The sequence below is a fragment of the Phyllostomus discolor genome, chromosome 12 (genome assembly GCF_004126475.2).
Source record: "Phyllostomus discolor isolate MPI-MPIP mPhyDis1 chromosome 12, mPhyDis1.pri.v3, whole genome shotgun sequence".
Taxonomy (NCBI): Eukaryota; Metazoa; Chordata; class Mammalia; order Chiroptera; family Phyllostomidae; genus Phyllostomus; species Phyllostomus discolor.
Genome location: NC_040914.2, coordinates 65,134,305 through 65,156,309, shown reverse-complemented (window position 1 = coordinate 65,156,309; position 22,005 = coordinate 65,134,305). Strand labels below are relative to the sequence as shown.

Sequence of the window (22,005 nt, the reverse complement as noted above, 5' to 3'; positions counted from 1 at the left end):
CATGAGGAAGGCTTTATTCTTTCAACAAATGTTTCTTGAGTCTCTACAGTCAGTATGTGCAATGTCAGTCTACTGGATCCTGGGACTACAGTTGTGAAAATTAGATGCAGTGTCTCCCTTTATGCAAGATTGAAGTTAGTGGTGAATATGTATAAATAACAAAAAAAATTGTCATTTGCCAAGTGCTGTGACAGTGCAGAGAAGGGGTCTGAAACCCACGGAAAAGAAAGGAATTTGTTGGAGGAACTTTGGAGAAGGGTTCTGTAAGCTGAGATCTGAGGACTAGTTAGTAATTAGCGAGGTATAGTGGGGGTGAAGGAGGATTTTCTGTTATGGACAAAGGAAATAGCATAGGAAAGGCCCAAGTGAAAGAAAGAACATAATTCATTCAAAGAATTGAAAGCTCATTGTGAGTGGATCATTATGCTAAAGTCTGGGATAGAGGTAGTGGTGGAGTGGTAGCTACTGAAGGATTCTAAGCAGGGAATAATAACCTGAAGGTTATAGGCATACCTCAGAGATACTGCAGGGTCAGGCCCAGACCACCACAATAAAGGAAATATGCAATAAAGCAAATCATATAAATGTATTTTTCAGTGCATACAAAAGTCTTGTTTATACTATGTTTTAGTATACTAAGTGTGTAGTGGCATGTCTAAGCAGTGTACATAACTTAATTAAAAAATACTTCATTGTTCAAAAAAAAACTTTTATTATTACAAAGTGACCATCATCTGAGCCTTCGACAAGTTGTAATCTTTTTGCGGTGGAGGGTCTTGCTTTATGTTGAGGAAAACACAGTATCTGCAAAGTGCAATAAAATGAAGTATGCCTGTACTTGCTTAAATTTTAGCTAGTGGATTGAGGGATATTAAGACTGGTCAGGAAGGCTGTTTCACTAAATCAAGAGATTGATAGCATGCGTGCTGCTAAGGAGGTAGAATAAATAGGGCTTTGTGAGGGGAGAGAGTTGGCTTGGTCTTTTTATTGGTGGTATTTTCTAAAGTATGGAATCCAGGAGGTAGATAGGTTTGGGAAAGAACTTGAGGTTGTGAACACATTGCATTTTGAAGGTGCTGGTAGAATATCCATGTGATTGGATTATAGATCTGAAGCTGAGAACTGAGTTCTAGACTTAGAGCTAAAAATTTAGATTTATTGTCAGATATGTAGACAGGCTGAATCACGCAAACTGGCACCCTTTTGTTCTCTAGCATAACTTTCAGGGAAACGCGACACTTGGATTGTTTCTCAGCTTTAGGCCTACTATATCGTCATCGAGTTGTGCTAAGGAAAGAAAGAATTGAAAGCTAAATTGTAATTCATGGTTATTTGAAATCATTGCTAAGTTTTATTTTCATCGCCAGTTCCGGGTGGGTCAGATGGTCCAAGTGGAGTGCTGATCTGCTCTGAAAACTATATCACCTACAAGAACTTCGGTGACCAACCGGATATCCGCTGTCCAATTCCCAGGAGACGAGTAAGGTCTTTGTTTGCCATAAGAGATATTTGTGTTTGTGAAATGAACTTAGTTTTTGTAATCACAGTGTAGTCTCTTAGTTTATTTGTTATCAAGTTTTAGTTTCTTTGTAAATGTTATCTTTAATAAAGCTGGTACAATGTTAGTAAAAGCAAAATAAATTCCCAGGGAGTAGGAATTAAAAACTAGCACAATTTCCATTTCAGAGGAACCTGTAGACACAATCAGTTTGAAATTCTGGGAAGTGTTTAGTTTGAAGAAGCCAGGCATATTTGTTGGGGATAAATTATCTTTCAATCAGGGGTGTTCAACATTTTGGCATCTCTGGGCCACATGTTAAATATATTGTGACAGGTAATCACAAAATAAACTCATAATATTTTAAGTAAATTAACGATTTTGTGTTGGGTGGCATCCATAGCTATCCTGGGCCTCCTGCGGCCCATGGGCCGTGAGTTGGACACACCTGTTACCTTCCGTTACTCTCCCCCCATTCCAACATACAGAAAATTTTGAAAGACTAGGCCAGGGGATTTCAGTGTGCCTTTCACTTTGATTTACCAATTATTAATATTTTACTGCATTTCCCCTTTTCTTACAGTGTGTGTGTGCGCAAATGTGCATATAAACTTTTTGAGGCCAAACCATTTGAAAATAAGTTGTAGGCATCGTGACACTGTGAGAATTTAAGATCTTGGCTCCTAAGAATGAGGACATTTTTGTATATAACCTAACTACCAGTATCATGCCCATAAAACTTAACGGTTTGGGTAATATAATTATTTTATGTATATTTCAGTTTCTCATTGTTCCCAAAAATTCCTTTATAATCTACTTTTAGTCTCCTTTAGTTGAGAATATTTTCTTCTCATTTTTGTTTGTTTGGGTCTTACGATAACTGACATAATTTAAAGGGCTGGGCTAGTTTTCTTATACTCTGTCCCATAATCTTCCTCATGACAATATCCAGGTTAATAGTTTTGATAGAACTGTTATGGAGGTAGTGATAAATATTGCCCCCTAGATCACGTTAGGGGTACACAATGTTGGTTTGTCTCATTTATTGGTGATGCTAAATCAGTCATTTTGTTACATTGGGGTGTCTCTGCTGTTCATTGTGAGAATCTCGTGGTGAACTTTGAAACTGTGTAAATGACCTTTTCCTCAACGTCTTTTCACCCAGTGGTTTCCCCCTTAATTAGCTACTATTTTGATGTTGGGAAATGGTGTTTTATTGCTTTTAATTTTAACAGTTTACTATGGAAATGATGAAGCATACACAAAAGTGAAATATCATTAGCTTCTGTGTGCCCAGCTTCAGTAGTTACCAACACACAGCTAATCTTGTTCCATTTGGCTTCTTGCATCTCTCCTCTCAGCCTCAGATTAGGTTTCTTCTTAATATTAATTTATAGGTCCTGGAGTTAAACTTTTTAGGAGTTACTCTCTGGAGTACGTGGTGTCTAAGATTCCATCAATTTTAGAAAACCTGAGGAGAAATTTAGCAAATTAAATTCTTGGTAACGGGTAGAAAGTAATTTAGTTGAGTTGGTCAGACATTTATTGAACATCAAACTGCCAGGCATTGTACTTGGCTTTGGGGCTACAAAGAAGTATAAAACATGTTTTGCCCTTGGAGAGCTTATTCAAAGAGAGAAATAGAAGATGTTGGAGACAAAAAAATCCAAAAACCGTAGCCAAGGGAATGCCTCTTGGGAATCAAGGCAGTTGATGCAGCACAGGGCTGACGACGGGTGGTTTGGATGGTAGTGTTGGGGCTGTGGACGAGTTTTATCCATGGCCTGAAATGATTAGGTTTTAAAGTTTGTGCCCTTTTCTGACATTTTTTTCTGGAGATAGTTTTTTGCCTTACTGACCTGATTAGGCTGTAGAGTGGAATTATAGTGTTTTTTTCTAGTACCCAGGCTTTATTATATTCATAGCAGATAAGAATTCTTGGGTTTTTATTTCCATGGCTAGCAGGCTGCTCTAGGTCAGAGCTTGTACAGAGGGGCTCCAGGCGCCTGGGCCAGGGGTAGCCTGTGCAGTCCCTGTTGGACAGGTGCTGAATTCTAGTGTAAGGGTTCATTTCTAAGATGTTGGTTGTATATTTGATTTTTCTAGAATGACCTGGATGACCCTGAAAGAGGAATGATTTTTGTCTGCTCTGCCACCCATAAGACGAAATCGATGTTCTTCTTTTTGGCCCAAACTGAGCAGGGCGATATCTTTAAGATCACTTTGGAGACAGATGAAGATATGGTAAGCAGACCATGTTCAGAGGGGGGTAAAGACCAAGTGCAGTATTTTATTTGCTACTCTGCGTAATACTTCCATGACCTAGCTTTGCTTCATGCCTACACACTAGACTTTTTTTTTTCTTTTTATTCCAGGTTACTGAGATTCGGCTCAAGTATTTTGATACTGTGCCTGTTGCTGCTGCAATGTGTGTACTTAAAACAGGCTTCCTTTTTGTAGCATCAGAATTTGGAAACCAGTGAGTAATCCTTTTATTACCTTAGTTCACCCTGGGTACGGTAACAGTTGCAAGAAGGAGATGTGGCTTCAAGGCCAGGGAGCTTTTTAAAGAACCCTTTAGCTCCGGCTGGTTGGTTCAGTTGGTTGGAGTGTTGTCCCATATATACGCCAAAAAGGTTGCAGGTTTGAGTCCTGGGCAGGGCATACACCTAGGTTGTGGGTTCATTTGACTCCTGGGATTGGCATGGATACAGGAGGCAACTGATTGATGTTTTTCACATCGATGTTTCCGCCCCCCCCCCCCCCCCCCCCAATCAATAAACATATCTTTGGGTAAGGATTTTAAAAAATGTTTTTGTTTCTTTAAAACAAAAGTTTTGCCTTTTCCTTTTACATTTTTTCTCTTGATTATTTTCTTCTACTTCAGGGGCCTTGCTCTATACCTGTGGGTGACTGCACGGCTTTAGAAGTGATCTCCTGAGCTTTTTGCTGGATATTTTATTGAATAAATATTGAACTACTTAGTATTAAACAGATGTTCCACAAGTATGTTGCTTGTACAAATCTAAAGAGAAGGAAAGAGAAAGCCAGTATAAGGATGTGTTATTGAGGTTCCTGCTGTGGGCCGTGGGAACTCAATTCCAGGAGGACCTGTTGAGCATGAAGCGGATTGCCTCTCAGATTACCTGTCTGGAGGTTAACATCACCAGTTCCTCTCTCTTGGGTTCAAGGTTCCCTGGGGCCATGAACTCTGTCAGACAACCTCCCATGGGGTAGAAGTTCTTAGGACAGAGTAGAAAGAAAGACTGCTGTGTACAGTTGGGATGTTGATGAGTGAGATGTGTTTGATTTTGTAAGAAGTTACTCATTGTGCTGCAGCTGAAATTTTGAAGATGTGAGAGTGGCAGTTTGGGGCAATAGAAACATGCTGTGGTGTTAGGTCATTTAATCTGTACAACAACCTATTTATCAGTCAAACACTAACTTACTATTTGCTAAGTTCTAAGCACTATTCTAAGTAATTTACAAATATTAATGCATAGCATTCCCAATATTACAGTACCATTATACATGTATCCCATTTACAGTTTAGAGAACTGGGTTACAGAGAATTGAAGAAACTTGATCACACAACTAAATCTGATTCAGACCCAGACAACCTGATTCCCAAAGTCCCTGCTCTTAAGCACAACATTCTAATCTCAGAAATTATTTACAGTGTGATTCAGCCAAAGCCACCTTTCCTGTGATCTTGATGATAGCCCATTTTCTTCATTTATTAGACACCAAAAGTATCTTTGACAGGTGGTCTTTATTGTCTGCACATAGGTATCTTGCCTGAATAAGGAGCTCATATTAATTTTTTATGTGTATGTTGTTTTCTCAATGCTTTTTGTAAATGGTTGTAGGATAATAACCCTATTTGCTTTTTCATAGTTTAGCATAGACTGTGATGTGTTTACCAAAAGTGTTAAATGCTGAGGTTTATTATCTTGTGTATTTAGTCAATTTGCTTCTAAGAAGCTGTATTGGATATTGTTCAAAGTGCTCTGTACTTAAGGGCCAGCATATTACTTAAAGAATAAATATGATGAGTAGTTTGGTGTTCTATATTATTTTATTTTTAAATTATATATTTTTTAATTTTTTAATTTTTTAAAGATTTTATTTATTTATTTTTTTAGAGAGGGAAGGGAGGGAGAGGGAGAGAGAGAGAAACATCGATGTGTGGTTGCTGGGGGTCATAGCCTGCAACCCAGGCATGTACCCTGACTGGGAATCGAACCTGTGACACTTTGGTTTGCAGCCCGCACTCAATCCACTGAGCTACGCCAGCCAGGGCCATAAAATTATATTTTATTGATTATGTTATTAGAATTGTCCTGATTTTTCCCCCTTTGCCCCCCTCCTCCCAGTACCTCCCACTCTCTCAGGCAATTCCCCCCACCATTGTTCATGTTCATGGGTTATGTGGGTAAGTTCTTTAGCTGCTCCATTTCCTACACAGTACATCCCCATGGCAATTCTGTAACTACCTATTTGTAATTCTTAATCCTCTCACCTGTTCACCCATTCTCCCACATACCCCCTCCCATCTCTTTACCTTTAACCTTTGGCATTTTAATTATGATATGTCTCAAAGTGGGCCTCTTTGCATCTGTCTTGTTTGGGACTCTGCTTCCTGCACTTGCATGTCTATTTCCTTCACCAAATTAGGGAAGTGTTCTTTCATTATTTTTATCAAATAGATTTCCAATTTCTTGCTCTATCTCTTCTCCTTCTGGCCCCCCATGAAGAAAATGTTGGATTGCTTAAGGTTGTCCTACAGGTTGCTTATACTATCCTCTTTTTTTTTTTTTTCATTCTGTTTTCTTCTTATACTGATTGGTTGTTTTTTGCTTTCGTATGTTCCAAATCATTGCTTTGATTATCAGCCTCATCCACTCTACTGTTGTTTCCCTATAAATTGTTCCTTATTTCAATTAGTGTATTCTTCTTTTCTGACTGGGTTTTTTATGCTGTTGAGGTCCTCACTAAGTTCCTGAGCATCTTTATAACAAGTGTTTTGAACTCAGCATCTGACAGATTGCTTATCCCCATTTGTTTAGGTCTTTTTCTGGAGTTTCAATCTTTTTTCATTTGGCCCATGTTCTTTGACGCCTCCTTTTGGCAGCCTCCCTGTGTGTGTTTCTGCATATTAGGTAGAACTGCTATGACTCCATGTCTTGGTCATGTGGTTCAGTGTAGTAGGTGTCCTGTAGGGCCCAGTGGCACAGCCTCCCCTTTCACCCAAGCTGAGTAGTTGAGGTGCACCCTTTGTATGAGTTGCGTACAGTCTCCACTTCCAATTGAAAGCCTTGGTTGCTGTTGGCAGATCAGTGAGAAGGATTTACTCAGCCCAGTCAGCTGCAAGGATTGGCTGTGACCACTGACCACCAGCCTATGCTCTCTGTGGATCAGCTGTGCAGGGCCAGCATGGTGGTGCTCCAGAGTGGTCTAGCGGAGGCCCAGTGTTTATAACCACTGTGATGTTGAGGTTCTTTCACTGTACCACTTGGAATACAATAGTCTTAGTTTTTTTTTTATCCCTTTTCTATTTAAGAAAGAGAAAACTCAGGTAAGCAGAGATTTCAAACTACTGATACTAACTCAGAAATGCATGTTGTAATTTGGGTTAGATATTTATAAAATACTTTCATGAGCATTAATGTTCATGTCAAACAGTATCTTCAGACAGAAAATACTTCTAACTAAAGTCTTGTTTGCTTCTCTCTAGTTACTTATATCAAATTGCACATCTTGGAGATGATGATGAAGAACCTGAGTTTTCATCTGCCATGCCTCTGGAAGAAGGAGACACATTCTTCTTTCAGCCAAGACCGCTCAAAAACCTCGTGCTTGTTGATGAGTTGGACAGCCTCTCTCCCATTTTGTTTTGCCAGGTGTGAGTCTTTCCAGTCACCTCCACAGTGAGCAGTGCCAGCCAGTTGTTTTGAATCTGAATGAATTTAAAGTTTCAGTTCCAGTTAAATCAAGGTTTAGTCCAAGCACCAGGTTTGTCAGCACGTCTTTAGAATTACCAGAGTTGTAAAGATGAAGCGGCTTAAGGTAGAAGTTGGGGAACTAAAAACTGTTGTATAAATTCTTGAGCTTGTTTGTTTGTTTGTTTATTTAAAAAACCCTCATGTTCAGTGTAAAAATTCAAACCATACAATAGGTTAAAAATAAAAGTCTTATCCCCAGTCTTTTCAACCCCCACTCCACCGAGGCTGCTGCTATTGACCACTTGTGTTCGCTTCCAGGCATAGTCTCTGCATTTGTAAGCACACACACGTACATAAAACAAACGTGTGTGTTATAGTTTTCTTCATAGTGTAAACGGGCTCAGGTACTTCATAGAATTCTGAAATTGACCTTTTTAGTGTAGTGTATGAAAACCTATATTTATCTAATTTTTAACACTGATTTCCTCCTTAAAATTCTTCAGAGATACCTGGGATCAGTCAGTAACAGGCACTTTTTAGTCACATCTTCCAGGAGGAACCTGGGGTGACTCTGGATGGGGATTGTGTCCCCTACTACTGACACTCAGCTGAGCAGGGATTTTACCGTGCCTTTACATCCTGAATTCCCGGGGGTCGAGTGGCCATTAGGGATCTCCTACCCTGTCTAGTTGGTCACACTTCCAGTGGGAGAGCAGTTTGCTCGTGGGGTGCTGGGGAAACAAATCAGCATTCAAGCACTCTTCCTAGTAAAATTGATCGTTCTGAAATTAACTCCTTCTGTTGTTTATTTCTGAGAAAGGGTCGTCCTCAGGGCAATAGAAATTAAGTATTAAAAGATCTGTGTGAAGGCTGTGTTCAACTGACAGGCTCGTCAGTGTTAAAGTAGGGCACAGAGCTCCGTAGACTGTCAAGAGTTCTCATTTAACTGTCCAGTTTGAGAAAACTACAAATCAGATGACTGAACCTCTTTCATATGTTGACCAACAAATAATTGTTCTGGAAACCAGCAGCTAGATGTCTAGGATGCCAGCAAAAGAACGTGGCTTCCCCAGTGGGTGGCGACCAAGTGCAGTTACCCATTGGTTGGTGACATCATGGGAACATCTGTAGACAGGGCATCCGTACACATGTACAGTGTTATAGTAGATTTAATAAATACAATTTTAAAGTAATGAGGGGAATAATTGGAGGTATTTGTAAACTTTTGTGTTACATAAATAAGATTTTACTGGTGAGAAAGTCACAGAGACTGAGAAGATTATAGTTTGTATTTTATTTGGGAGGAAATGCTAAATTTCAGTTAGAGATTATAAAATGCTTCTATCACTAACTGTAAAAAAAATTCTTTGCTAGCTTAACTGATACAGCCTTTTGTTGATAAAACCTGTCTTCCAACTGGTTTGCTTTTGGGAACATTTAGGCTTTTTCCTTCATATCCTCAAGGCCAGTAGCCAATATGTAACAAGCTTATAAACTAAAACAGGGTTTGCTCTCTGACAATAATCAGGGATCAGCGTGAAAACTTAGCACAAGTAGACTTATTTTTTTTCCCTGCAGATAGCTGATCTCGCAAATGAAGACACTCCACAGCTGTATGTGGCCTGTGGTAGGGGACCCCGATCATCTCTGAGAGTCTTAAGGCATGGACTTGAGGTAAGATTGGAATTTCTAGATCATCTGCAGAGTTTGGAGGGAAGCATTGATAAAGCAGCCTATGATTGACTCTGATGAGATCTAAGATAAATTTAATGTTTCTATGAAAGAAAAATGTTTTCTTTTCCCTCTATTTCCATGAAGTTTTAAGTTTAAATGTCCTATTCCTTAATATGTTAGCACAAGCATATTTTTTTTTAAAGATTTTACTTATTTATTTATTTTTTAGAGAGGGAAGGAAGGGAGAAAGAGAGAGAGACATCAATGTGCAGTTGCTGGGGGCTGCGAACCTATGACACTTTGGTTCGCAGCCCGCGCTCAATCCACTGAGCTACGCCAGCCAGGGCAATCATATTTTTTAAAAAATGGCAAATGGGGCCCTGGCTGGTATGGTTCACTGAAAGGTCACTAGTTCAATTCCCGGTCTGGGCACATGCCTGGGTTGTGGGCCAGGTCCCCAGTTGGGGGTGTGTGCAAGGCAACTGATCTATGTTTCTCATGCACCTGTTTCTCCCTTTCTTCCTCCTTTCCCCTGTTTTTAAAAAAATTAAAATTTTTACAAAAAACAAAACAAAACAAAACAAAATTGGCAAATGGAGATGAAAGTCAAAAAACATCTCTATTGGTTCCAGGCTCACTAGCCTTAACATGGAAATTATGTTTTCAGACTCTTAACATTTTTAACTACTATATATTCTGTGTATGTATTTTTATATCTTATAAATTTATTCCTCATTATGATGTGTTCTTAAGTCACATCATATTTAATTTTTCTTCCCTCTTCCACTAAAGTGGATGGATCAGAATTTATTTAATGAATGCTTTATGCTGGACATTAAAAATTATCTTTTCAAATGACACCTTATCCTCTTGATGCTAGTGTTGACCTTTTAGCAAATGCTTTTTTTTTTTTTTTTTTAAGATTTAATTCTTTTTTCAAAATTTAAACCTTGGAAGCTACAGAGCAAAGCATGTGTATATATGTGCATGTCCATTTTTTTAAAAAAATGTTGTATGTTTCATAAATTTAAAAATTTGGACGTTGAAAGCAGCATTAGGAACATTCACTGACTAGAGCAAGACTATGGCATGGTAGAGAAAGGGTTTTTAGAATATGCACCACTTTAAGGGATCTGGAGAAAGCCATGTCCACAAGCCACATAAAAGGAACAGTTAACGTCACCACCTGGGGAAAAGAGAGTCATGCACTGCTGGACTCTCAGGGTCTAGGGAGAGTCAGGCCCCACCAGGAAATCCTCTTGTGCTAGCTTTGCAGGGTGCCCCCTTTGGGCATTTCCATGGACTGTTGCAGGAGAAAGCAATGAAAATTTTTCTGTGCATTTTGCTTTCAGAGCTTGGGACTGGCAAACTATTGGTTTCATTGTCTGTTTTTGTAGATTTTTATTGGAACACAGCCAAGATGACCTTGGTTTTGAATTCTGGCTCTACCAGTTAATAACTAAACTTTTTTAGGTAATAGCTTAACTAAACTTATCTTTCCTCTTCTGTAAAAATGAGCTTAATGGCACCTGCCTTAAATAATTGAAGTATGAATTAAGATATGCACATAAAGTACTTACCTCAAGGTCTGGCATATAATTGTTCAGTAAATGTTTGCTATTATTGCTATTCAGGGAATTTGCCTTTTTTTTTTTCCATGTGTTTAACAAATTTTTGACTGTCAAAACATTCATTAATCCACCCTGGCTGATATGGCTCAGTAGATAGGTGCCAGCCTTCGAACCAAGGGGTCGCCAATTTGATTCCCAGTCGGAGCACATGTCTGGGGTGCAGGCCAGGTCCCCAGTAGGGGGTGCATGAAAGGCAACCACACATTGATGTTTCCCCCTCTTTCTCTCTAAAAATAAATAAATCTCAAGAAAATTAAAAATAAAAACATTCCTTAATCCACCAAATTCTTAATCCAAACCCAGTTTGGACCAATAGTTCTTGATTAGTTACTATTCATTGGATGGTTTCTATTGAGCTTCTGATGAAAGCTAGCATTCCTCCAAAGATGCATATATGCATTTACAGGAAATTTTGTGTACAGTATAAGAAACAAAGGACCCAATTAAGAATTATTTTTGCCCCTTTGAAAAGCACTCACTGGGCCTTTCACTAGTGACCCACTGAGCCGTCAAGAAAGGGCACAGTAAAAACACTGCTTTTGGGTGAAGTGGCAGCGTGTCGTGTTGTTTCGCTTCAATCAGTGGTGTGACAAGGGAAGAAGAAGAAAAAGAATTATTTTTAGTCCCCTACTCCTACCACTTTTTTCCATATCTACAAAGACATTTTTTCGTATGCTGTACACCTGAAACTAATACAAAATAATATTGACTGTAAACTACAATTGAAACATAAAATTTAAAAAATCCTTGTTGTTGAATATTCCTTTGTTATGTGTATTTGAGCCTTGTCTGGCTAGAGGATGGTCTCAGTTAAATAGGGTGAGTGTCAGATACTACATTTGATAGAGAATGTAGCATATCTGATATGTACATTTTATTGATGAAATCTTTCAGGACTCTCCTGTACCATGGTCAGGTATTCCTGCTGCTGTTGCAATAGCGAACTAAGAGAAGGGTAATGTCTTTCATGAATATACTTGAGTGTTTCTACAAAATGTAGTTATGCAGTACAAATATATTAAGCAGTCTAATTTATTGTCTCTAGGTCATTTAAAAACATTAAATTTTTTATTGTAGAACAGCTTTGGATTTACAGAAAAATTGCAAGGATAGTATAGATCAGGGGTGTCAAACTTATTTTCACCAGGGGCCACCTCAGCCTCATGGTTGTCTTCAAAGGGCCGAAACAATTTTAGGATTGTATAAATGTAAACTACTCCTTAACTGTTAAGGAGTTGAAATTACATTCGGCCAAGAGGCTAGGAAAGATTTTTTCCCTAAAGGATGTAGCATTTGAAATGGTCCATAAAGAGAGATGAGACTTGGCTTTTGGGAGCCAGGGAAAGAAATGGAATGCTCACTCAGATGGTCTCATTCCTTTCCACATGCTCTCTTTGAGGGGATGCAGGCATGCCATACCCAGAGGAAGCATATAGTTTTGGCTACAACAACTACCCTCCCAGGTGTTTCATCATTTCTTGCTAGTCTGTCATGGGTATTGCCAATACTCCCAGCCTTTTTGGCTCTTATGTTCTTTTTTTTACTAGATAGTTACATTCTTTTAATCTAGCATACATTGTGAGCACTGCCTTTGGGACTTTACTGTCAGAGAGCTCAGTGCCATGCTCACTGATCTGTGGTTCATCTCCTCTCCTGTCAGGTGTCAGAAATGGCTGTCTCTGAACTACCCGGTAACCCCAATGCTGTCTGGACAGTGCGCCGGCACATTGAAGGTAAGGAACCCTTTCCCAACAGTCAGAAGGAGGGTCTGGGTGCCATTAATAATGAAGGCTTAAGAGGCTACATTCATAATATTACTATATCACTTCAACCAGCACCATATACTAGAAACTTTCTGGCCGGATACTATGTTTTGAGGTGCTCCCAATCTGGATGCCTTCACTTACTACTTTCTGTGCAAATGGGTAATATTTAGTACACACACACTTTGGTATCATTGAGCTTTCATGTGTAATGTTCTTTGACCGTATTCATCTGTAAGACACTGGTTCCATCTGTGTAAGAGGTATGGTGTGAGGGAAGGTTTTTGCTTTATTTTTCTTCAACCATGCTCTCCTATTGTGCTGAAACCACAGTGAAATTGATCGTTATTCTACATGTTAGGAAATTTGGTAAGGCTTGTTAATTAGTCCTGCTCAGTAGGCGTAGTTGTGCTGAAGGAAAGTGGAGATTGCATAGAATCAGAATTTTGGAGTGAATGGGAAAGGGGTGGAGGAAAGAGAGGGAGTCTGAGCTCCTACATGAAAATGGTCACCTCACCCTGTGTGCAAATGCTGTGTGCAAATGCATAGTAGTGTAACAGCAGGAGAGTCTTGTGACAACTGAATTTCAGTCCCTTAGAAATAAAACTCAATTCCCATTTTCCCTTTGATTTACTTTGGGCTGTAGGTCATTTCTATTCCAAGACCTCATTTTCCTCTTCTTCCCTTAGGAATGTAGGACTGATGAGTAAGATCACCCTGGCCCGCATACAGCGCTTTTCCAAGAAAACAGCTGGATTTATTCCTGATACTTAGATGTTGTCGTGTGGAACAAATTTAAGGGAGCTGGGAAATGTGTAGGAGGGAGACCTCTTTCTGTTAGCAAACACATTTTGGTGGATTTTGTTTTCAAGTAGGCACTGGAATCAAGTCTGAGTTAAGAAAAAAATAATGTATAGGAAATCAGGTTAATTTTAGCTGAGGGTAATTAAACCACTGATTTTGAAAGATTCCCCTGCTACATGTAATGTCATAAAAAACTGGTGAGTGTTGAATGTTCACCTTTAGCTAGTGGCTCTTTGACTTAATGGCTCTTGAAAACATTGCCTAGATTGTTTGAATTAAAGAGATCCTTTGAGATAAAAACTACTGTGCTTCCCTCCCTTGTTTGTGTATTTTACTTAAATTGTTTTAAAATAGGTTTAGATTTGCAGGAAAGTTACTGCCATTTTTATTAAGGCAATAATCATAGGTCAACTGTCCCCTGATAGTTCACCACGGTTACAGAAATTGAAAGTCTGAATTCCAACCCAGCACTCAGTTGACTGAGCCTGCAGTGGGAGTGTGGTTCTTGCTGGTTTTGTTAGGATAAGTTCTGTACTCTCTTTCTGTAGTCTTCTGAGTGCCCACTGTGTGCACAGAGTAATTAAGAAAGGTCCCTACTTTCAGAGCACTTGCCGTCTAAAGTATACCAGACCATTGTGTGTTTTGATGTGATGAAAGGCACAAACATGTTGCCAAGGAGGGAGGGAATGGGCATGTGTTTGCGAAGCAGGGAAGGCTTTTTGGGCAATGTTTGATAAGTTAGTGATAAGCAGTATGGTGTATGATGGAACTTACAGCTGAAAATTTTTTTCCTCTAAACACCAAAGTCTAGGCAAAGTCTACATACTGATAAATTTTACTCTCTAGAAACCATAATTTGGGTTATTATTCACAAAAACAGATCAGGTTCTATCTGTTCATTCTCTTTCCAGATACCCCAAGTTACTCTTGAGTGAACAACCCACATGCCCACACATGCTACAGTCTTCCAGGCAATTACTAACCTTGGCTGGTACTTGGCGATGCACACTACCAATACCAAGCCTTTTTTTCTCTTCCACAGGTGGCTGGTGAAGGTGCTGATCACCACAGGTGTGTACTTACTGCTAGGGTCTACCATGGGGTCTTAGAGTTTACCCAGGGAGAGGGATCCACACAAAATACTGAGGCTGCCCTGATGGCATCTTTCAGAGGGTAACTTTGCAGTTGGATGTCCTTGTGCATTATAATAATGCACACCCATCTGCCTGTATATTAAATGGTCTGAGGCAGGAATCAGCTTGTCTTATTTTCCCTTATAGAATGTGGAAAATATGACTGATTTGTCTTTAAGCTGAAAGAGCTTGTAGCTAGAAACCTTAGCTTCATATTCTCCCTTGGAGGGTTGTTGTTTTTTTTTTTTTTTCTTTTCTTTTTATGATTTTATTTATTCATTTTTTGAAAGGGGTGGGGGCGAGAAACATCAGTGTGTGGTTGCCTCTCAAGTGCCCCTGCTGGGGACCTGGCCCACAACCCAGGCATGTGTCCTGAGTGGGAATCAGATCGGTGACCCTTTGGTTCATTGGCTGGCACTGAATCCACTAAGCCACACCAGCCAGGGCCCTCTCCTTTGGAGTTTTGTGCATTCCAGGTATACTAACTTAAAAGATTGGACCCTAGAGAAAACTCCTACCCCTTTTTTGAGTATAATATGAGGCAAGACAAACACTGAGCAGTCTGGGTATAAAATGAGAATGAGGGCTTAAGTCATGTGGACGGTCACTGACTTTGGCCTTTTGAGTGGGCTGTTTATTGAGCCTCAGCCACTAAAGACGGGGGAAGAGGAAGAAGGTGTCCTCTCTGTTGGGGTGCGTCAGCAGTACTCAGACAGGTAGAAGTCCTTTTTAACTGAGCAAAGATGCATTCTCAGACCCTAACAAAGTCTTCACTGAGGTATGAACTGATATTTCATATGAAGCTTGCTGCCCCTGGACAAAGGCAATCTGGTTATTTATAGTTTGTAGTCATTACTTGACTGGAGCTTGATTTTGTTCTGAAGTCCAACTTTTAGCCTATAACCTCCTTAAGACACAAGAGCTACTAATCTGCTGCAGGTCCTCCTTGCCGTAAAACAGAAAAGGTATAGGTTATGATGTGCTTAGTATTCACAGGGTGTAATGGCTATCTTGAGAAAATCTGTGATGTTATGCAGCTTTCAGGTATTAGTCCTTGCCCTACCACTTGTTGAATTGCCCAGCACATGTTGAGTTGCCCTATTTAAATCCACTGAACAACTCTTTATTTGGTACAGAGGGAAGATAAGGGACGCAGGTAGTCCTCCCTTCCCCCACCCTATTCTCTTACGTGTGAGTTAAAAGTTGTATGGTCTCTTTTCTGGAAGCCCCCTTCTCCTCATGACCAAAGGAAGAGACAGGAAATCCCAGATAGTTACAGCCCTTCTTGGTTGGGCTTTAATTTGCTCTGGCACAACTTTTAAGGTATTAGGTTTCAGTAATGAGAACATGGGAAAGTATACAATATTCATATAACATTAAAATTAAGCAGTTCCTGTTTTTTTACACACCAGAAGTATCCAGTTCAAAAATTGAGAGCTGGCATAAAGCTTCCAGGTCTGGTGTTCTATGGAGAAGGACCATGGTTTTGTTGTGCACGGTACAGACGGCTGTTCAGGGCCAGCTGTGTTATGCTTAGACTGAGTGAGTGTGAACGGTGCTGTCTTAACAGCCCCATTGTGTAAGGTGTCCCCACAGCATTTGATACAGGTTTATAACAAAGTAATATAAAGTGAGGTATCTGCTTGTCCACTGTCACTCCTTATGATTTGGAAATTGAGTTCTTAGTCTGGATTCCCTGTATAGCCATTAGATTACACCCATTGGGAAAGATCTTTGATCCTTACCTTTCAGCCACCTAGTCAGTACACACATGTATTACTAACAAGCAAAACAGTACTTACCTATGTGTGAGGCAGCTTCACTAATCACGTTTATTTCTATATATCTCTGTTTAAAAGTGCTGATTGCAACCCACCAAACTGATTGTATGTCCTGCTAATGGGTCAGGACACAACTACTATAGGCTGCAGCAATAATACATCTTCACTGGGTACTCTCTTTTTAAATAAAGAATACTGATTCTACTGAACTAATCCAGTAATTTTTTTTTACGTTTTATTTATTTTTAGAGATAGGAAGAGAGAGAAACATTACTGTGTAGTTGCCTTTTGTGGACGCCCAACTAGGGACCTGGTCCACAACCTGGGCATGTGTACTGACTGGGAATTGAACTGGTGACCCTTTGTTTTGTAGGCAGGTGTTCTGACCACTGAGACACACTACCCAGGGCTAATCCAGTAACCTTGGTTCAGCTGAACCACTTTGAGATTGTTCACAACCCAAACTGTGTCCTTGATTGTGGGTGGGGTGGATCAGCCTTCAGTCCTTTAGTTCTCACAGAGGCTGGGATTGGGTAGACAGCTGCTTCTGTTAGTGTCAGGTAGCCACTCCCTATTTAGTACCTTGTTTACCTGTCATTCTGTCCCTTGTTTACCTGGTGTCCTCAAGGGACAGAAGGGGGAATTCGATAAAGAAAATTCAAGTATAAAGTAGGAAAATCTTAAAAAATGCTCCTTTATTTAGTATTTACCAAACTTTATGCTGAACATTGTGCCAGACGTGGAAGACACACAAAAGCTGTTTTATGTTGTAGGATGGAATGTATGGGAAATCAATGGCCTTTAACTGTGGGATCTGCATGAGAAACTTTTGAGTTTGCCTGTATACCTCAGGTCCGCTGACTTCCTTGAGAAACTCATTAGTGTTTGTTTATCCAATTATATTTAATTATATGAAAAGCAAATCCTAATAAGATTGCTCATGACTACTGAATAGTTGTATTTTAAATAGTGAAAAACTAGAGAGGTCAAGAACTGACAATATAAACAATTTCCCCTCCCTACTTCCTGGTTATCGAGTGTTCTAGAGAGGTCAAGGACTGACACTATAAACAGTTTCCCCTCCCTACTTCCTGGTTTTCTAGTGTGCTTATGTCATTTCTATTGGGACATCGGAGGACTCTCAGTTTCCAACACTAGAATGACTTAGTCTTATGGAGGCTTCAGTAACCTGTTTTATTTATTACGTCTTGTGTTCCCACATAAGCTTTATTTGGGAAAAGGTTGTGATTGACATCTGGAAAAACAAGTTTAGTTTTAGTGTATGTTAGTATTGTACTATTCAAATTTTCTTCATGACTCTGATTCCCTTGCTTTGTTCTCTTGCATTTTTCCAGCTAATGTCTCAAGAAAATACTTGTTTTCAGAGGCATTTGATGTGGGCTTATCTACTCAATGTATTTAGGCATTTAAGGAAACAAAGCATACTTGTAGGCTCCAATGACCCTCACGTACCTTTTGGACCATCCCCTGCTGTTTGTCACATGACTCTGATGACTACACATAGAAGTGCCTTGGAAGGTTTCCGAAGAGAAAACTTAGTGTGTCTCATTTGGCTTTGTAACTAGTGACTTACTAGCTAACCAAGTCCTTTCTTTTTCCTTTTTCAGATGAGTTCGATGCCTACATCATTGTGTCTTTCGTGAACGCCACGCTTGTGCTGTCTATCGGAGAGACCGTGGAGGAAGTGACTGACTCCGGGTTCCTGGGCACCACTCCAACCTTGTCCTGCTCCTTGTTAGGAGATGATGCCTTGGTGCAGGTGAGGATTCTCAGAGAGCTGCTTACCTCCTCAACTTACTTGGTTCTTTCTTTGCCCTCATTATGTAGGCTTCTGTGTTCACCTTAATGAGCTTTTTGAACTTCTTTAAAGATGACTTTGCCTGGGGCCTAGCAACTCTTTTGTCATTGACCCAACTAGTGCCTCATGGTGACGGAAAGATCTGATAAGTGTGAGGGTCAGTGCTGCCAGATTGCTGAAGGCAGGTTTCCTTGTGTTACTCCAGGTGTATCCTGATGGCATTCGGCACATACGAGCAGACAAGAGAGTCAATGAATGGAAGACCCCTGGGAAGAAAACAATTGTGAAATGTGCAGTGAACCAGCGACAAGTAGTGATTGCCCTGACAGGAGGAGAGCTGGTCTATTTTGAGATGGATCCTGTATGTTATACTACCATTTACTATGGGACTTGTGTAGGGTCCAGAGGTACAGATGGGAGCTATAGTCCAGCTATCTAGATTGTATTCACAAGAAGGAGAGTTGTCCTTCTTGGACAGGAGGGGAAGTGTCCACAAGCCAATTTGAAACTTTATCGGGGGGAGTGGGAGGTAGGTTAGTTAATGTCTTAATTCTAATCGGAGTTATGAAATCCCATCTTATCAATGAAACACTTGCATCTCCTGCCCTTCACACTCTACTTTTCCACCAAATAGTTGCCATAGGATTAATTTCTGAAATCTGAATCCATTTTATAAATTTTCTTACACTTTTTTAAATGGAAGGATGTTGTGTATACTTAATTATGCTCTCAGGAGGTTTGTGGATATGGCCAGTTTAGAGTCTAACTGTACCCGTGATTGAGATTTCTTTGTTTTTATTTTCCATATTTGAATTCTGTTTCACCTAGAGTATTCATATGAACAGATGAAGTTTTATATATTTTCATTTCCTGAGAGCTAGTTTGGCTTAGAAATTTTGTGGTACATTGTACTTATCAAAGTTCTCTTGATTCTCTTATCAATAATTTTGCTTCCTATTAACCTGTAGAGAATCTCAAGTAGAGAAATTCGTGGTCATTGATTATAGTAAGAGGAGTGAGAGGAAGCAAAAAGGAACTTAAAAGTCCTCCTCCTTTCGCTGGGCCCATGGTTTGGGTGTGAGTTAGAGTGGTTTGTGACCTCTCTTGTTTCCACTCCCGTAGTCAGGACAGCTGAACGAGTACACAGAGCGGAAGGAGATGTCAGCAGACGTGGTGTGTATGAGTCTGGCCAATGTGCCTCCTGGAGAGCAGCGGTCTCGCTTCCTGGCTGTGGGACTGGTAGACAACACTGTCAGAATCATCTCCCTGGACCCCTCAGTGAGTGTTGCCCTCCGCTTCCGAGATCTTCCTGTTGGAACCTGAGTACCTGGCCCACTTCTGGTGGCTGTCTCTGAGATCCGCCGGGCTGGGCCCTGAAACCTACACCTGTTGCTTCTGGATATTGTAGCAGCACATTTCAGGAGTCTTCCGCAGTGCTTTAAAGATGCTGGTCTGAGACTTCTGAAAACTTCGTTGGCTTAAGCCTTGACTCTCTTTAATAGTTTTTTTAAAAATCCCAAGGCTGTCTTGTAGGAAAGGACCTGGACTGGCTCCAGGGCCTTAGATGACTTTTATGGAGGAAGTGCCCTTTGCTTATGTGCTTTACCCCATTATTCACTTTGATTTAAAAAAAAAAAAAGGAAAGTATGATCCTCTGCAGAGCTTATTTTTAGATTCAGTTTAGCTAGTAACCCACTACTCATTTAGAATTCACTCCTCGGGTTTTCCCCGTGCACAGGAAAGTTGTTCTGTACTCCTAGAATTAGATTTCTCTGGGTAGGTTTTTCCCCCAAATTAGGCATTTATGTTTTATTCTTCTCTCTTTTCTCCCTTAGGACTGTTTGCAACCTCTGAGCATGCAGGCTCTCCCAGCCCAGCCTGAGTCCTTGTGTATTGTAGAAATGGGTGGGACCGAGAAGCAGGATGAGCTGGGTGAGAGGGGTTCTATTGGCTTCCTGTACCTGAATATTGGGCTGCAGGTAAGAAATCCACAGAGGCACATTATTGCTGTCAGGTCTTCTTTAGGTTTTGTGCTGCTCTGTGTTCTCGTTTTTCAGCTCTAATTAGAACAAATAAGGATTAGCAAAAAGTATTTTCATAAAGAGTCTGATAAAAATGGACTGCCTTCACTACTCTGGGTCAGGACTAGGTGAGGTCTTCAAGAGTTACCTTAGTTCTCTCAATATGCAGCTTTGGAAACTAATAACCTCACAGTTCCTAATGGGCTCCATTAACAATCAAGGACCTCTAATGTTCTCTGGTATCTGAACAGCTGAGCTCTTTGTGGCATGAAAAGCAGTAACTTAAGGATCAGATAGCATCAAGGTTTTTGACCATGTACATTTTATTTTCTTTAATAATGATTATTTACTCAAAACACATAATCTAGCCCAGGTACTTTTTGCTTTTTAACTTTACTTCCTAATTTAGAAATTGTCAAAATGGCACAAAGTTAGAAAGACCAAGTAATTAATCTCTCATACTCATCACCAGTTTTAGCAATTATCAACTTTGGCTCTTGTTTTATCTATCCCCCCTCTTCTGGAGTATTGAAAGCAAACCCAACAGTAATTCTTTAATGTCATGTGTTGCCTTGTCCTTGTTCCAATTTTTTTTGTCCCCCAAAATGTCTTTATATTTGATTCTGCTCAGGATCTACATAAAGATGTGTAAAGTTTGCATCTGCTGATGCAAACTTTTAATATTTTTATTTCTTTTAATAACTTCCCCATGCTCATTTTTGTTTTATTTTAAAGATTTTATTTATTTTTAGAGAAAGGGGAAGGGAAGGAGAAAGAGGGAGAGAAACATCAATGTGTGGTGACCTCTCATGCACCCCATCTAGGGACCTGCCCACAATCCAGTCATGTACCCTGACTGGGGATTGAACTGGTGACCTTTCAGTTCTCAGGCCAGTACTCAATCCATTGAGCCCCACCAGCCAGGGCTAGAGACCACTTTTAACCATGCATGTATTTTATTTTATTTATAAAAGAGTTTAAATTTTTTTTAGAGAGGGGGGAAGTTAGGGAGAAAAAAGGAGCGAAACATGTCAGAGAGAAACATTGATTAATTATCTCTTGTAAGTGCCCTGAACAGGGACCAAACCCACAGCCCAGGCATGTGCTTTAACCAGGAATTGAACCGCTGACATTTCACTTTGTGGGACAGCGCTCCAACCAACTGAGCCACACCCATTAGGGCAGAATTTAACATACATGGTGAAAAGAGGGGAAAAAATTTAAGGATATACAATGAAAAATACGTGTGCTTTTTCATTTAGTGTATGCTCTATAACTATTAGAGTGAGTGATTTGTTGAGAGAATGAATGAATGGCTGATTGTTAGGATATTCGTTAAACCAAGTCATTTTCTTCTATCTGTACTTAGTATATAAAGTAGCCAAGAGAACTTGCGTCATGGATAGGTTTAACCCTTGCCCCTTCTTTGTTGTTAGAATGGTGTGCTGCTGAGAACTGTCCTGGACCCTGTCACTGGGGATCTGTCTGACACTCGCACTAGGTACCTGGGGTCCCGTCCTGTGAAACTCTTTCGTGTTCGGATGCAAGGCCAGGAGGCAGTAAGTAACGAAAGGGGGCAGGCAGCGTGTTTGGTTGTGAGTAATACCAGGTGAGGTAAATCCTCTTGCTGTCAGCTTTACTTTCATTTCAGCCGTACGTAGTTAGTTTGACATCAGGTCTACCTTGGTGGTTTTATTTCATTCAGGGTTGGAAGTTTTGGGTCCCTTAATATCCAGAGTTTTTTAAATGGGGTTCCGTAGCATTCTTAATGATTTGGTTATAGGTAAGTTGGGACCTTGATCCCTTCAGTCCTCAGGCTGGATGAATGGAGCAGCCTGAGAGTTGGCTGGATGAATACCTCCCATCCAGGGCAATCTTGTATCAATGTCATGTTTTAATATGTAATGAGGAAAGGATCTTTATGACTAAAAATATT

The 22,005-nt window shown here is 40.1% G+C and overlaps 1 protein-coding gene and 2 non-coding genes across 4 annotated transcripts in view; all 3 read left to right on the top strand.

Annotated features, from left to right (window-relative positions):
• The window catches only part of SF3B3 (splicing factor 3b subunit 3), a 42,267-nt gene that overhangs the window by 8,807 nt on the left and 11,455 nt on the right, over window positions 1–22,005 (top strand). For both annotated transcript variants that reach the window (XM_028534729.2, XM_028534728.2), the window contains exons 6-16: window positions 1,368–1,480; window positions 3,605–3,742; window positions 3,874–3,977; window positions 7,236–7,401; window positions 9,022–9,117; window positions 12,409–12,481; window positions 17,858–18,009; window positions 18,254–18,409; window positions 19,171–19,326; window positions 19,884–20,027; window positions 21,506–21,628. In XM_028534729.2, the coding sequence (XP_028390530.1) occupies window positions 1,368–1,480; window positions 3,605–3,742; window positions 3,874–3,977; window positions 7,236–7,401; window positions 9,022–9,117; window positions 12,409–12,481; window positions 17,858–18,009; window positions 18,254–18,409; window positions 19,171–19,326; window positions 19,884–20,027; window positions 21,506–21,628 (1,421 nt within the window). The remainder of the gene's footprint in view (window positions 1–1,367; window positions 1,481–3,604; window positions 3,743–3,873; window positions 3,978–7,235; window positions 7,402–9,021; window positions 9,118–12,408; window positions 12,482–17,857; window positions 18,010–18,253; window positions 18,410–19,170; window positions 19,327–19,883; window positions 20,028–21,505; window positions 21,629–22,005) is intronic.
• LOC114488493 lies at window positions 3,279–3,369 on the top strand. The gene has a single exon (XR_003683808.1). It is a non-coding gene; the product is annotated as a small nucleolar RNA SNORD111 (small nucleolar RNA).
• Window positions 11,208–11,343, top strand: LOC114488487. Its single transcript, XR_003683802.1, has one exon. It is a non-coding gene; the product is annotated as a small nucleolar RNA SNORA21 (small nucleolar RNA).